At 39.1% G+C, this 16,918-nt stretch overlaps 1 protein-coding gene across 2 annotated transcripts in view; it reads left to right on the top strand.

The window, feature by feature from the left end:
- Positions 1-16,183, top strand: part of TPM1 (tropomyosin 1) — a 19,931-nt gene extending 3,748 nt beyond the window's left edge. Inside the window, exons 3-9 of one of the 2 annotated variants that reach the window (XM_009643945.2) lie at positions 3,644-3,777; positions 5,017-5,134; positions 5,618-5,688; positions 6,532-6,607; positions 7,160-7,222; positions 7,468-7,537; positions 15,259-16,183. In XM_009643945.2, coding sequence (XP_009642240.1) covers positions 3,644-3,777; positions 5,017-5,134; positions 5,618-5,688; positions 6,532-6,607; positions 7,160-7,222; positions 7,468-7,537; positions 15,259-15,341 — 615 coding nt within the window. In that variant the 3' untranslated portion in view covers positions 15,342-16,183. Of the gene's footprint in view, positions 1-3,643; positions 3,778-5,016; positions 5,135-5,617; positions 5,689-5,940; positions 6,017-6,531; positions 6,608-7,159; positions 7,223-7,467; positions 7,538-15,258 lie in introns of both variants that reach the window. The other variant, XM_035899445.1, reaches the window with a different exon arrangement.
- Positions 16,184-16,918: the final 735 nt, after the last annotated feature.

The raw sequence follows: 16,918 nt of genomic DNA, 5'->3' as shown, positions 1-16,918 counted from the left end.
GGGGTCACTGCGGCCTTCGGCCTGGAGCGCTGCACTCTCCGGCTCTGTAGCCCAAGTGGTGCGTGGGGCAGATGAATCTGCGGTGTGTAAGTAGACCACAGCAGGAGGTCAGCTGGCCGACAGCAAAACACTGAGCTGGAATGAGGTTGACCCTTGGTGAGATGTTTGAGATTGGGTGCTTTGTATTAGGTTCTGAGCAAGCTTTTAGGATTTGGGGGTTTTTGCTAGTGCTGGACACTAGCAAGTGCTAGTTGTCTCTTTATCCTATCCAAACAAGTTCAACTGTGGGAAGCTATTATGCCAGCTACTAAGAGGTTATGCACTTGGGGCTGAACCTGAGATGGCCGCATCTGAGTACTTACCTACAGTACCTGAAAACACTGCAACAATGTGATCCCATGGCCCCTGTCACTATACATCTGTAGCACATTTAGCTTGTCAAAACCCCTAGCTAAGATGGGAAAGGAGCAGTAGGAGCAGTTTTAGGCAGAGACAGGATCAGGTGTGAGCAGCAGCACAGACTCGTAGCAGAGAGATGTAGTTATGGGTGGCAGTTGCAGCAAAAACCTGATAGGGCTGTTGTTTGCGTTGCCACTGACCTTGGGGAATTCTAGCAGCTGTAACTTAACATTTCCTGCTATAAAATGTGCAGTCTCCTTTGCGGTGGTTTTAGTGCCTTCAGTGGTCACATAAAAGTGACGCAAAAGAACAAATTTCTTACTAGTGTAGTTTGTTACAATAGAAAAAATGGTGATTATTGGATTTCCTTATAATATGGAGCTTACTGCACGTTTTGGGCAGCAAGTTCAAAGGAAGAGCCTTCTGATTACTTGCAGGTGATCTTCCCAAGGAGAAAAATATGGCTCTGTATGCTTGTGTAACTACTGCATTCTTTCAGATCACTTCATATATCTGTTTTTTCAGTGAGGGATCATTTCACAATCATTAGCTTGTTTCATGAAGGCTTCTGTCTTTCAAAAAAAGCTGTACTCATTTTCTAACTTTTGTAGAGTAAGAAGACACCAACCTTCCTACTTTCAGTAACATATATTGTTCTAAGCAGCATGTTAAGGGATTCCCGTTAAAATGGGAAGCTTTGTTGTTACCTTTTGTGGCAGAAGGAATAGCGCTGGAGGAGTGATTACAGCTTGCTGGTGAAGTCTTCCCATTAGAGCTCGGCCACATTGCTATAAGGCTTAGGACCCTAAAAGTTAATGTTTGTCTCTTCCCTGGAGTTGGTTTATGCGGATAATGTGGAATTCTGCAGACTACATTTACACGGTATTTAAGTTTTTGTTTGGAGGGGCCAATGTTGGGGTGAACAAAGGCAGAAAACAGAACTCACAGGCACATGTAGACCTGTGCCTCGTTTGTAATGCTAGCGATGTGCAGATTTTTTTATTGTTGCAGCTGTATTTGTGCATGCTTGAGGAGGGAGGCTGTGAGAACATTGCAGCAAGCAAGCTGAAGTGTGAATCTGACCCTTCACTTAGAGTAATGCCTTAGCATATGGCATGTTACCAGCTAGGGGTTTGTTTTGGTTTTTTTTTCTTCCAGTGCAAGGTACAGATACGCAAACAATGAAAGAGCTAAAGCTGTGGCCAGAACATATCATAGCTTACACCTTTTGATTGTTAAACCAGATTGTTAAAAGTTTCAAGAGTGTGACTAGCAGCTATTGCCTTAAAAAAGAATCTCTTCTGTTTTGAGTGCATGCATCTCAAGAGGCTGTTGGTAATCACATTTCAGAATGCATTTTTCTTCCTTCTTCTGGAAAACAGAATCTCTCTTACAACAGTAATAATGAACACCCGATGGTAACTTACCCATGTCATTGCTCATTGTAAAAATATGTGGTGTATAAGCGCTATGGCAAAAACGCAGAAGGTTATGTTTGTCTGTTCACTGTGGGAGTGCCCCTTAATGTCACTGGGGTTTTTCCTTCCTTACCATATAAGGAGAGAAGTCCTGCTCCGTGAAAGAATAACTTGGGCCATATAAGGCTGGTTGGTAAACCCTTACTGAGTTACTGGAGCAGGAAGTAAAAAGTTGAACTTTAGTCACCCTGTGTTTTCCAAGCATTATTGTATGCCCTTATCATGATGAGGAGTCTGACATGATAATAATTAACTTTTAACATTACAAATTTCCCAAGGGTAACATTTATGAAAGGTTATTTTCTTTTTCAAATCAGAATGTTCAACTTCTTACTGTTTAAAGCTAGAAGTCTGAGAATACAGGATTGGAGTACTACTGCTTGATTACATAGTTATATTTGGGTCAATATGGATCTCTAAGGATGAAGTCTCTTCTACTCCTGGTTCTACATGTTCGCTGCCAATACTCATTAACGACCAAATATATATTTGCTTCTCTGCTTGTGTTACATCCAATCATTCTAGCGGGATGTTAAAGGTTGTTTTAATTGTCTGGTGTGTAAGTTATTCTTACTTGTATTATATACAACAAAATTTTAGCTGTGGCCAACTGTATCCAGCTGCCTCTTGTTAGTAAAAGCAACAAATAACAGTTCCTTAAATTTTTAACTAAAGAAAAGGTACCAAACTGATACTTTTGGTATCTCCTTTTGATAGAGGGTGGGTTCCACCCCCTTACCTCCAACTTGACATCATAAGAAATTCAGTTGTGTACTTCCTCATATATAGCAAGAACATTTTCAGTACTAATTAAGGGTAACTGTGATTCTTGGAAATAATTAACTTTTTAGAATAATGACCTTTTTATATATATTTTGTGCTTAATATCCCTTTGAAGGAAATGAAGTTTAATAATGAGATTACTTGGAGAAGGCTGTTGTAGAACTTTGAAACTTAAGCAAGTGTAGGTTTGAGCATGTCAGAAGTAAAAGCTTTTAATAGACAGCTAAGTTGCAAGTGTTATACAGAAGATTAAGTGAACAGGTAATGCAGGAGAAGCGAATCTGGGGCAAGTCTGAGGATGGCGAGATGGGGAAAAACAATAGATGTTTAAAACAATTGTTGCCTCTACCAGGACCCTTATGGTATGTAGCCTCTGCTGGTGCCTTCTTTGTCAGCTCTTGCATAGCTTGCCTGTAAACAAAACTTCTGTGTATTCAGGCATTTCTTAAATGTTCTCATGCTCTCTGTGTCAGCTGTCTCATTGCAAATGCTGATGTAGGTGTATTTTTGCATGTTTATGCTGAACCCTTCTTATAGAACTCAAGGAAATACTGGGACAATTCTTATCAAAGTATGGCAAAAGGTCATAAAGAAAGGATTTGGGATAACGTAGAGGAATTGGGCAATTAGTTTGTGTTGATTTGATTAAAAAAGGGGGGGGACTGTGGTTAATTTCTGCAAATACAATAACAGAAAATATTTGAGGAATGATGCATTTACCTTCTAGTGCAGTTTTCCAGTACAAATTGTACAGTCCTTAATGTGCTTCATTTAAAGGAAGCATTAATTGCTTTTTCCTCCATTAAGCAATAACTTCTCAATTCGGTGAGGGCACATACATCTCTGTGGATGGGCTTTTTAGTGGATGAAGTCAGAAATTACTGAAGTGCTGTTAAATGGCACTAGCAGGTATGTGGGATAACCTTTTACAAGAGGTGATTTGTGCCTTATTATTAATTAAATTCTGTTCTTCCTGTGCTTAGGCTGAGAGCGAAGTAGCTTCTCTGAACAGACGCATCCAGCTGGTTGAGGAAGAGTTGGATCGGGCTCAGGAGCGCTTGGCTACTGCCCTGCAGAAGCTGGAGGAGGCTGAGAAGGCTGCAGATGAGAGTGAAAGGTGGGTGGGGCCACTCTTGAATGGATCGTTACCCTTATGACAAAGATGATAATTGCCAGGGTGTGGGTTAGGGAAATATATTAAACCACTCCTATGTTTCTGAACATGTGTAATCCACTCTTCCTTTGCCTACATGGACTGCAGTTACAGCTTGTCTGTAGGGATGTCCAAAATGTGTAGGCTTGAATTCTTTTTTGTGTCTTAGTTGTAAAGATAAGATTTAAGTGGGGTGGGACTTTTGAGGTATCATGCCGCATCCTGGGAAAACTGCCCAGCCCAGATTTCTCCATTTGGATGACAACTTTTTGAGGGTGATGTATACTCTTGGGTGATTCTTGATTTCATTATGGCTAGAAAAGCTCACCTGGAGAATCGTGAAGTGCTGCAAGAGGCTTTGGTTCTCCTGATGGTGAGATTGGTACATGAAGGTGAGCAAAGGAGAGAAAACATGATAGTCCCTTCAGATTTAGCCTGGGATTTCCAGAAGTACTTAATGTAAGTTAGGAACTCAAGATTTGTGGCTTTGGAAGATCTTCTCTTTTACTTCTACAAATTGTATTTTATATCTGTGATAATACTTTTTATTGGGAAGGAATCTTACATATTCTGCATACGTATTTCTACCTCACTAGCAATGCAGCCTGTTAAAAAGTGCCTGAGGCTCACAGTGCATTGTGAAGGAGTTAAGAGGGTTTGGGGTCAAACACGAATAGAAGGGGCAATACGCAATGTTTCCTGTTATGAAGGAGTTAAATTTTTGCTTATGCGGAGCACAGAGAGCTTCAGTGCTCTAGGGCTCTGACATGGCAAAACTCATGGGAATCTGTTTGGTCCATAAACATAATCCCTGTCAGTCCAGGAATTGTAACCTGCTGTTTCACAATGAGTAAAAGCACAGATGTCTTTAGTCATCTTATTAGGTCTTTAGAAGCATGACCCTTTATTTACTTTCCTATAAGATTGGTTTTCCTTCAGTTTAAAATGAAAAATAATAGTACAGCTGAACTGTGGTAAGAGCTAAAAAAATTATATTTTTTATCTTCCTAAGACATGCTTCTTTCCTTTGAACTTCTGAAGTGTGAATGCACAGGACTAGATCTATGGTATGAAGAATGAAGTACCTGACGTGCTTCATTCACCTTAATACACCCCTCTGAAAGTTGTGCACCAGTAGTCGTAAAGCTGGAGATAAACGGGCAAGCCCTGAACTTTGCATTTCCTGTTTTTCACGACTTTCAGAGGAATGAAGGTCATTGAAAATAGAGCCCAGAAGGATGAGGAGAAGATGGAAATCCAAGAGATCCAGCTTAAAGAAGCTAAGCACATTGCTGAAGAGGCTGACCGCAAGTATGAAGAGGTCGGTTCTTTAGTGCAGGTCATCTGTTTCTAAAGCCCTTTAGGCTGTGCCTGTAATTTATCTTTTTTTTTTTTTTTTTTTTTTTTTTTTTTTTTTTCTTCCTCCCACTCCTGCCTTTAAGTTCAAAGATCGCAAACACCACTCTGCAGCTGTGGAAGGAAAAACAGGCACCCGGATACCTCAGGGGACAAGGTGGCAGGAGATCTATGCTCAGATCTTTGCACTAAAATGGTTGAGAGTATTCCCTGGTCTCTTAGGAAGAAAAATATTTTTAAGTTGCCTTTTAGTGAATGAAAATAAAGGTCTTGAAAAATGTCAGCTAACAGAAACTCAAATGAATAATGAAGATGTCATGTAGTCAAAACTCACACGTTGACCAAAAAATGGAAAGAGGCCCAACTCCCTGCTCTGTAGGTTCTAGAAAGAGGTGGCATGTGCTGCAGCAACATAATATCCCTGATGGTCATTTGCCTTTTCTCGTAGGTGGCTCGTAAGCTCGTGATCATTGAGAGTGACCTGGAGCGGGCTGAGGAACGTGCTGAACTATCAGAAAGGTAAGTGTTGAACTGCCCCAAGATGTGTGCAGGGTGCTACAAGACAACTGTAACAGCATGAAACATTGGCAGTACACTGTGTGTTCAGCTCAAAGCTATGTTTTGCTCATTTACTCTTAATGATTGAAATAAATGGTCAACGCCAAAGTAAATGTGTTCATATGTGTGTGCGCGTGTGTTTTGTCACTGCATGCTGTATCTGCACACTGATTTTGTGAATGGCTTTTGTGCATTTCATGTGTTCACTAACAGCCAAGTCCGACAGCTGGAAGAACAGTTAAGAATAATGGATCAAACCTTGAAAGCATTAATGGCTGCAGAGGATAAGGTACTGATACTAATAAAGAGTTTTTAGGTTTAACTGCAACCCAAGTCTTTCAGCTTCCATAGCTGGTTAGCTCACTCAGTAGTAACAAATAAGTCCTCGCTATGCTCTTGCGCTCTTTGCATCTTGCTTTGGTGGTTTTCTTTGGTCTCTTTTTTTTTTGTTTGTTTGTTTGTTTATTTGCTTATTTATTAATTTTTACCTTTAAAACTGATCTCTTGTGCAGCCAAAAAGAAGCTGAACTGTCTCACGTATAAAGGCTATGTAAATATTTCTGTGTAAGCCAAGGGCTGTAGATAATTTCTGTCTGGTTGTTGTCTTAATGTACAATTGAAATGGAATTTGGCACCATAAAGAGTTGCTTTCAATCTGTGATGGATTCAGCTGCTTTTGAGGCCGTTCTTTTGCTCTGTAATTGTTTTCATTTTTCTCTATCTTTTCCCCCTGTTTTCTCCTGTTTCTTTTGCTTGACTGAATCTTCCATCCGCCCCTTTCCTGCCTTCCTTCCGAAATAACAGCAAATGTGCTGAGCTTGAAGAGGAGTTGAAAACTGTGACCAACAACCTCAAGTCACTGGAGGCTCAGGCTGAGAAGGTAGGCTAGAGACTTATGTGAGAATGTGTCCCTTACGTTGTCATCTGGATTGGCTTGTGGGGTTTTCTTTATATGCTGATCACTTTGCAGCATTTCAGCAAGGCCATTGTCAGTAGAAGTATTTGGACAACCTACTCAATTCATATTTGGCTCTTATTGGAACCCAGCTTTCCTTCTAGTTCCAAATAGGTCAGTATTATTAGACCACATGTTCTGTTAAGTAGTCTGACAGGATTAAATATTATTTATAGACTGTCCCTCAAAATGGCACTTGGGTGCTAACATTAAATTTCTCCAAATGCCGCTCCTCTTTAAAACTGTAGTGCTAATTTCTACTCAAAGTTCCCATCATATAGCTCTGGAATATAACTCGAGGGAAGTTTGGCTCTTGTAATAAACTGTGTATTACCACAGTCTGGTAAGTGGAATAAATTTAGTTAAACCCATAATAATTTCTTGTATACAGTTGATCTGTTGGAAGAGAGTCTCAAATGTGGTGGGTTTTGGTATGTATACCTGGTCTAATATTAGTGATCCTCTTTCTAATTACAGTACTCACAGAAAGAAGACAAATATGAAGAGGAGATTAAAGTCCTGACTGACAAACTGAAGGAGGTAAAATTAGAGCTGTTTTTTACAACAGATCTTTCTTCAATGCAACTTTGATTTTTTTCAATACAAACACTACTTTGCTTTAAGGGTGAACATGTAATTTTGGAGGCAGTGTTAAATGTCTCTCCTAAAAATTAGTATCACCTTATTATTTGCATCCTTTCGTTGAATTGCTCATTTGAATTGCTGCTCCTCTATTTGTAAGTACTAGATGTCTGTTTACTAAAGTAGGTATTTCTCGACTTCAGGCTGAGACCCGTGCTGAATTTGCTGAGAGGTCAGTAACCAAGCTGGAGAAGAGCATTGATGACCTAGAAGGTATGGGATTTTGTTTTTCTCACCTACTATAGAAATACAGACAGTCTTATTCTCTTGTTGGTTCCCCTCCCCCTAGTACCTGATTCTACTCACCTAACTTGTCCTGCTTAGATAAATGGGTCTGCCTAAAGAGTAAAATAGGCAAGATGTTTTCCAACTGAAATGTATTGATAACTTAAATGCTTTAGGTGAACAGTGTTTTGCTCTTGCCTGTTCCTTTTTCTCTCATGTTTTCAAGACTACTTTCATTTTTTTGCTTTATACTCTTCTACCTGGAGGTATATAAATGTAAATGATTAGATAAGTATTATTATTATCTTACTAAAAAGCTGATGAAGAGCTGTGTTATGTTGGTAATAATTAGGAATGTAGCAAGCTAACCTAATGTATTACTGCAATAAGCGTGGGTCAGGGCAGGCATTTTGTGACATAGACCAGTTGCTGTTTTTCTGTAAAGCTAATGGATTGTATACGTGATCAGAGACAGCTTATATAACTTCAGAGAGTTTGTTTTAAGGTTTTGATAAGTCTTTCAGGACTGCAGTTGAATAGTAGACTGTGCTTTCTCCCTCTGGAGAAAATAATTCAGTAGTGCTTTGTAATTAAAAGTTATATGGAGTTTACTATTTAGATGCATTAAACTAAGTCTAGGATCTTAAGAAGCTTGATTGCTTGGCATGGTAGGCTGACTTCTGCATAAAGGAGTATGAAATATCTAGGCAGCTGCTGAAAATTTATGCTCGCTGGCTCAAGAAGGAAGCAGAGAAGAAAGATAAGTGTTTGGAAGGACAAAAATTGCTGTAAGAAACTGAGTTTATGACTTCACACAAACCAGAATGTGGTTGGTTTGTTTGTTTGTTTTAAAAAAAAAAAAAAAAAGTGGTAGAAAACAAATGGTAGCATTCTCCTCGAGCCCCATTTTTGGGTCTTTTCTCCCTAGCTCCTATGTGCCCTCCTAATGTGCACTAAAACAAAAATCCAGGGCAGCAAAACATGGATTGTGCTTCCCTTGTACACTTTCATTCCTTTCTTTTCTCTATATCACAGGTTGCCCCACTGGCAGTGCTGTTAATGAACTTGTCGCATAAAACTATTCACTGTTGAATTTTTTTTTAATTCTTCTCTTAATTTTTGTAATTTTTTTTCTGTTTTGTCTGTCGCAACACCTCTTTCTGTGCACTTTTCCCCTTTTCTACGGCTTCTGGATGGTATCCCATGCCACCACCTTCACCTTCCATCCTGTGATCACACTCCATTTCCTTGCACACCTCTGCCTTCCCTTGGGGGAATGTTAGATGAGCTATATGCTCAGAAACTGAAGTACAAAGCCATCAGTGAGGAGCTGGACCACGCTCTCAACGATATGACTTCCATGTAAATGTCTTCCCAGCTTGTGCCTGCACCTGCTTCCCTGCCCTCCTTGATTGCGCAGTTCCGGCCTTGTGAAATTATACTCCCTCTGTAGTGGGAGATGCATTCCTGTAGCGAGACTAGGTGTACAAAATACCATGAACAATTTCTTTACCGTGGCAGAGTGTGGGTGAGTGATGTGCCTAGCCTGGTAAATACTCATGGTGATTTTGTAAGCTGCCTAATAAGCGTGTGTTTAGTCTTTCATTCTGTATCTGCAATCCCTGTGTTGTGTGGCTGCCCTTTGTTTGTAGCTCTGTGTTTATCCTTTCAGTTCACCTCTGTTCAAGCATTTTCTAGCAGGCACATCGTGTTCAGTTTGCCAAAGAAAAGTGCCTCGGTATGTGTTGCATTCAGAGTGTATTCTTCTGCTGTCGCAGTTTTTCTGTGGCAAAGTTCCTACAGAAGTTTCAAAGAAACTTAGATTTAGCTGTATTCTCTATTAAAGACAGTGGAAAGTGTTTATCTAAATTTCCATAACTGTTCTGAAAATTTCAGCTGTTACCACTGAATTACAAGTGTGGAAATTGATTTAAAATACTTTGTCATTTAAACCCATAAAAGTGATAATTGAATTGTAGGTTGCTTCTGCTTGTTTTGTGAAGGGTAGGACTAATATAATTTGCATATACCAAAAATATGGTAATATCAACTTTAATCATAAGGAGAAAAATAAAGAGTGCATTAGGCAGCAGGAAAGTAGGAGCGATCAATTGTAAGGTGTGACTAGTCCATGCAGTGTTTGATACAAACTGCCTCTTCTTCCATCAACTTAAAACTCTCAACAGAGGTCAGCTATGCTAAATCCACCTTCCCATGCTCATACCTTTCACTTGCATGAACCCTGTACTGTTGACATGGGAAAGAGGAAGAGTTGTGGCTCTTAAGTGCTTGTGAGATGTGATGTTTAGCCCCAGCATTTCTTTCTGGAAGCTAGCATGCTTTCAGCAAGACATAAGCTTTGCTCAGAGCTTGAAATTTATTTTCATGCACCTGTATTTGTATGTTTTTTCTTTGCTCTTTTTCATTCCTATATCTGTTCATTACTTCCCTCTCCCTACTTTTTAGTAGGGATGTAATGTTGTCTGCTTTGTATGCTTCAATTTTCTCCCCACCCCCCAACATATCCTTTTTCTCAGTGGTTTATCAAGCAAATGGATTTCTTTTTTCCTCCTCTGTGTGCAGAGATTACGTATTTCTTCAATTTGAGAGATTTCTAAATGGAAAACAGACTTTAAAATGTACTCTACTGGTACATGAGGACATTACTGTAGCATTCCAGTCCCAGCATGGTGTGGTGTTTCGCTAGTAGTCATCTTGGCATGCTGGGCTCTGCTGTGCTGTTGCTGGTTTTTTTTGGAAGTCTGTACCTTTTTTATTTCCTACCTTATCTCACTTTTTCTTTTCATGCAGATAATTTTCTTTGCTTCACTTCTCCAAAGACCTCTTCATCGGGTTGGATAAAACATCTTTCCAAGCTTTGGATGTTTCATGGGTTCATTGTCCTGTCTTCTAGCTTAGTTGACTCTCTTCCTCTAGCACCTGTCTCCGAACATGCTCTGTTTGTGCTCTGCTGTACAGAAACTCTGCATTTTTCAGTGTAAAATAAACATCCCAGCTGTATCCCTTTTGCTATTCCCTTGCCTTTTATTTATTTAAATAACTAATTGAGTTATTAATAAAAACTGCTTTTTTGCCATTAGGGATTTAATTTTTTTTTTGGTGTTTCCTTTTTTTTTATTTTACAAACACTTTTGCCTGAACATTCACAATGCAAAGCCAGTGTTAGCAGTCTATGAGACGAGAATACTACTCGTGGTATTTTGAGGTCAAAACTGACCAGTTATGACCTTAGTCTTTCTCAAAATCTGATGCAGATAAAATGACAAATAGACACAAGGGAATTTTTTCAGTTGTTATTGTTAGGCCAAAATCTGCAAGGACACTACTTCCTGGGGGTCACTTGGTCGTGGGAGCATGGCTGAGCGAGCAGTTAAGTCCTTGACAACAGATTTTTCACTTTAGAGTCTGAAATTTTCCCTAGCCTGATGCCGAAGTCGTCCTGTCTTTATATACATGTATTTTTTTGTTAACTTAATTATTTGAGACAGATTTAAAGGGGCAATATCAAAAACTTTAAAAGCTTTTTTTCACCCAAAAATAGTCCTTTAGGCATCTTGCAAAAAAATTTTTCCCTCTTTCACACCTTGATTACTTAGAAAAGATGTTGCTTGCTAACTTTTTTTTTTTAATATACTTCTCTTGAGTGGCATGATAGGACTGGAAGTTCAGCCGGGAGATTTCAGTAGCTTTGTGTTCTTGTGCTTAGCTCACACTTGATGAGTTTGAATTGCAGACTCATGAGAAATGTTTCAGAACTGGAGTAGGAAAACTCTCATCGTTACCCTAATAATTAAATGATTCTGCTACAAAGTAGAACATACAGCTTTTTGGGTTTGAATGCCTAAACATTGGCTTTCAGCTGATTTGGCAGTGCCTAATTAAGGATGAAGCATTAAATGTTGACACCTTGCTTTTTTGTACTGTTATTTGCAACTAGATAGTTTATTGCATTATTTTAACTTCATTTTCTTCACAGTGGAAAAACTTATCTTCCAGTTCACATTAAAGTGAATCAGTTTAAACTGGATTGATTTCGTCTTATGTCTGTGACTGTATATACTGCTGAAGTTCTTAAGTCACCACAGCTAAATAAACTCATTGTAGCATAGCTGAGTGTTAGTTTTTAGCTTGTAGAATAATGTAAATGTGGCTGTCTTGTTCAACTTCCAGATTATTCAGCAGTGCAGTCTAGGCTAGATTTCCTTCCCTCACCAAAACCTGTTTTCCAAATAAGGCTTGCAAATGGATGCATTGTCTTCCCCCCGCCATCCTCAGATAACTTCATCTCATCCCAGTTTTTTATACCATGACACATGTCCTAATGTTACTGGCTATGGGGAGAAGCCTAAGTACAGGATATGTATCAGCAGTCCCAGGTAGTCCAGATAATAAAGTTCAATAACTTACTACTCATCAATTGAGATACAGTAAGTGGGTTTATATGCTATGTGTATTGCAACTGGAAAGTAAAACATTTTGTTTCGTAAATGTAAACATTTGTAAAATGACTGAAGCTAGCCTCGTTAACTTCACAAATGCAAGAGTTATGGGGAATGTGGTTAGCTGTCGCTTCTCAGCTGAACCAGAGCAACTTATGCTACAGCAACTCCAACCCCTTAAACTGTTGTGTGTTTATTGTGTCAGCAGTGTTGATTTTCCCCTTAGTTCCTTGCTATACTGTTGCTTCTTAAGAGAAGTAAAAAAAGCAAAATCAAATATAGGAACCTGGTCATTTTTAACACAGTGATTTTGAGCATCTATTTATTTCCTTCAAACACACGTAATCAGCTGTGAGGCTTGTTGACAGGAGTGCAAGCCTGGCTCTGATGTCTCATTTGCCTGGGTGCTTTGCTGTGCTGAGGCTGAGCTTCACTGGGTCTGCACCAGAGCTTGAACTCCCTGCTTGGCCAAAGGTGGCTGCCTACAGAGCCAGCCCTTGGCTCTACCTCTGCGGTAAATAGCAGAGACAGACTAGACAGACTGCCTGTGGGTAATCAAGGGATGACTGTACACTTGGTACATGCTTTCTGTGCTTTACCTGGGGGTTTTAGTCTCTTTGGATGTTGAGGAATACTGTAAATCTCTGCCTCTAATAATCAAAGAGAGGAGTTTCCTGTGATGAAGGTAAACATCAAGTTCTTAGTTCAAATAATGTCATATTTGAAAAACAACTAAATACACTTTGCCAAACAAAGTGAAATTTTAGTTACTCTGAGGTTTTGATGGTTTTTTCCACATATATGTGACGTTATCCTGATAAGACAGACCAGACCCAGTTGTTACCAGTCCCAGATCAGTTCTGAAGTGTGTCCTGGTTTTACTGAGCTGGCAGTTGGAGTTTGGGCTGGGGAGGAGGCTGTTGAGGAGTTGCTGCTCACCACACAAGTATGTCCTACAGACCAGCTCACCCCACAGCTTTGCCACTGCTGTGTCCAGAGCCTGCAGGGGAAGAGGATTTCTGTGGAAGCTGTTAGGAAGCTTGTGGAAAAGAATCAGAAACAGTCATTTCCTGTAGGAGAATAATCTAGGATCAAGAGGTCAGGAGTGCAGTTTGAATCTAGACTGTTGAGAAAACAGGCAATTTGAGAAAACAAGACAGTCAAAAAACATCATGGAACATTCTTTCACTCTGCAGAACTATTCTCACTAAATGCACTGTCACAACATAGCTGTGGCTGTTCTCTTTGACTGTGAATGTGAGCTGTCCTCTCCGTTTGCTGTACTTGAGCAACATGAGTTTTCATACTTCCATTTCATTTTCACCAAACGTTTGGGTTTGTTTTCCAATGAAGTACTACTGGACAATTTAAAGGTATCGAAGTGTGTTGATACGAGTAACAGAAGTATGTTTCACTACGAAAAATACCATGACAGCTGTCAGATTCCCCAGGAAAGGAGTGCAGACTGAGGAAGACTGAGGTAGTTGGCTACTAGAATCTCTTCTGCTGTTACTTACCCTGGTTGTGATGCAGTTGCTTTCCCTCCACTGACAGATGAGGTTCCACCACATCTTAAATAGTTTACAAATTAAAATGGCACTCATAAAACCAATTTTCCACACGTTGTACATAAAGATTAAAGCAGGACTTGGTTCTTCTAGGAATATAGCTGCAGTTCTTCCGTTTCTGTTCCCACTTACCTGTCTCACAGCTGTTCCCCACGACAGGAGTCTTGGCCAGTTCTTCATAGGTTATAATAGCTGTTCCTTGGAGTAGCTATTTAATTACTAGAGTTCTAGAAACAAAGGTAAAATGTTTCTCTGTATGTTACTGAACTGTCTGTGGTGTGACCAGTTTCTTTATTAACTCTTACCTAACTGTTTTCTCTGTCTAATCTGTCTTCATTCTGCCTCTTTTTTCCCTTCTAACCTGCTTGCTGCCTGTACAGACCAACTCTACCAGCAACTTGAGCAAAACAGTCGCCTAACTAATGAACTAAAGCTGGCATTGAATGAGGATTGAACTTTAGTGTGACTCTATTGTTAACTTGCTTAGAAACTGCTTCTTCTAAACTTCCTTAAGAATGAATCAGTAAATGTAGAAATAAGTAAGAAACCTAGAAATTAATTTTTTTCCAGGCTGTTGATTCTGTGGTAAATTAATGGATGAAATTCTCAGTTTCTATTGGAAAAATATGAAAACGCTTCCTCTGGATGAGGCTTTTCATTATCTGTATGCACACCTACTTTGGAGGAGAAGGAAGCTCTTTGGCTATACAATAGCTCCTTTCCTCTGCAGTAGACAGATACAGCATTTAGCTAACAGTATCCAAAAAATAACAGCCTGCCTTGTAGAGAGACACTCAGTTTACCTGACATCATGGATTGGCCCCGAGATTTTGATTAGGGAAAAATGTTCACCAGGGTTCATATTTCCGTATTTCAAAACCAACATAAAGGATACTTACAGCTGTTTTGTCATCTGGAGACTTCAATGCATTAATTTTGCATTGCTATGAATTGGGCTTGTACTTGACTTACAACACAAACAAAAAAACCCAAACAAAAAACAATTTAAAAAAAAAAAAAAAGTTAGGGCTGGGAGCTCCATCTGAAAATACCTGTTCAGTTTAAAGGTATGCTTGCATTGGTATGAAGTTACTATTACTGAATTCTGGTAGGATGCGGCTCTAGAACATTGTGCTCATTTATTGTATCAAATAAGTGTGTTAAATGACTGTGCTATAAAAGTGTGCATGCAACATAATGCTACTGACTTCGATTTTATTTATTTTCTAGAAGAAATACATTTCTTAAAAGTCCCTTAAATGAAGAAGAGATTGATTGCAATTTTTTTGTTCTTTGCAAGTTCTGAATTACACAAAACTCAAAAGTATGGATCTGCAAAGAACTTATTTCCTTTGCCCTACTTAAAAAAAAGGCCATTCACCATCCCACATTCCTATAAGCAAAGAGTTTCCAGAATGTGCAAGAATTGTGTCTCTGCTGGCAGTGCATTTTCTTAAAAAATGCAGCTGTAAACAGTTCTAAACTTGCATTACATGCTGTTTGTTTTATTAATTTGGAATTCTCTCTAGTTGTGTTTGGGGACGTCGGTATTTATGAGCATGCACATTCCCTAACTTTCTAAACACTCCAATAGAAATTGTAATTGCATGCCTTCATGTTCTGAGAATCAGTGCCTCCAAAGAACTGCTATTCATGTTTTAATTTTCTAATCCCACAACAGAGAAAGTGGCGCATGCCAAAGAAGAAAACCTTAGTATGCATCAGATGCTGGATCAAACTTTACTGGAGTTAAACAACATGTGAAAACCTTCTTAGCAGCAACCACATTATTTGTTTTATTATTTTTACACCTGCTTGCCGTGAAACCCCATAAACGTGTCTTTATTTTAGTTTCACCACATTCACAAGAACATCTGCTAAATTATCAGGCAGGGGTCAGGGAAACACCAAAATGGGCAAGCCATGTGCTGGTTAAGCTATATTACATTATGGTTTATATGTGCCATTTCCCAAGAAAAATGTTACCTACACTTTGTAGAGAGTTCAGCAATTCAGTGTGCTTAGTCTTTTGAAGAGTCCTGGCTGTGGCAGAAAGTGTCCCATCTCAAGTGCCAACTATAATTTTTGACAAGAAGAATGTTTCATGTTCAAGAGACATCAGGTGGAAACGGTGCTATTTTGAACAAAAGGTTCTATTGAAGTCTTTTGTTTGATATCAGACAAGTCAGGAATTGTCTAGCACAGTAATTTATTTTTATCAGAATTTTATTGATCTGTGAAGATTTGGACTTTCTGTGCCTTCCAATTCAATAAAACGAAGGTATGTAAAGCAACAGAGAACAGTGAAGGCTTCTAGAGGTTTTAAACTGTGTTGCTGCAACTCAATACAGAAGTGTAGGTCAGCATTTCACCTTGAGTATTCATTCGATTGTATTTTTCATGTTGAAATGAAAGATTCAATAAATTCAGGAGAAAACATAAATTTGGAAGAGATTGTTTTAAAATGTATTTTATTTGTGTGGATTTAGGGGAGGGGAGGAATTTATAAACCGATATTCGCCTCACTTTTTTCACACTTTCTTTGAGCAGTTTTAAAAGTATACCTGTATGTAAACATTGTATAATGATATGGAATAAAATGCACATTTTAGGACATTTTTTAAATTTTGGTCTCCTGTGATTTGTTTTTCATCACATTAGCTTTCTGTGTGTCGCTGTGTGAAATATGCACATGTGCAGTGTCTCTTGTTGGGATACATTGTTAACGCATTGGCTTTCAGTCTCTTCTGTGCTGGTAGGCTAATGTATAAAAATGCAGGGGTTTGAACTGATTTGGATCTGCAGCTGCTAAGAGGCGCCTTTGATGACCGTATTGCAGGAACCTCGGTTGTATTCCCAGATGGGTGCACAATGCAACTATACCCTAATGGATGCTAGAGCTTTGCAAAATTACTCATTGTGGACTAAAACTGTTTTCAGTAAGATAATTGCAGAACTCCCATAGACTTCTGTAGGAAATGAACCCTAAACCCCATGCTCTTGGAACCACTACCATGTATTTGTATATCTTGCCTGCTAATACATGTTCATTTACTTTGATACAGTGATAAACCTTCCAAAATTATGTGTCAAATGCATGAGATCCTTTCACCCAACTGTTCACTAGTGGTTGATAACTTCTACGTGTGTAGGTGTCTTTATTTGAATCACGAGGTCTGTCAATGAGCAACTTTAGAACTTAAAAAATAATTCTTATTCCTTCTTTTTCTATAGTATATTCATGAAAGTTGATGCTGTCCATCCTAGCAGCAAAGAGCTCAGTAGGAGACAGGCATAGGTAACCTTCCAGATCATCAGAGAATCTCCATTAGTGGACCCTT

This window comes from Egretta garzetta, unplaced genomic scaffold (assembly GCF_000687185.1).
Source record: "Egretta garzetta isolate BGI_Z169 unplaced genomic scaffold, ASM68718v1 scaffold287, whole genome shotgun sequence".
Lineage (NCBI taxonomy): Eukaryota > Metazoa > Chordata > Aves > Pelecaniformes > Ardeidae > Egretta > Egretta garzetta.
This window is presented reverse-complemented; position numbering and strand designations above follow the sequence as displayed.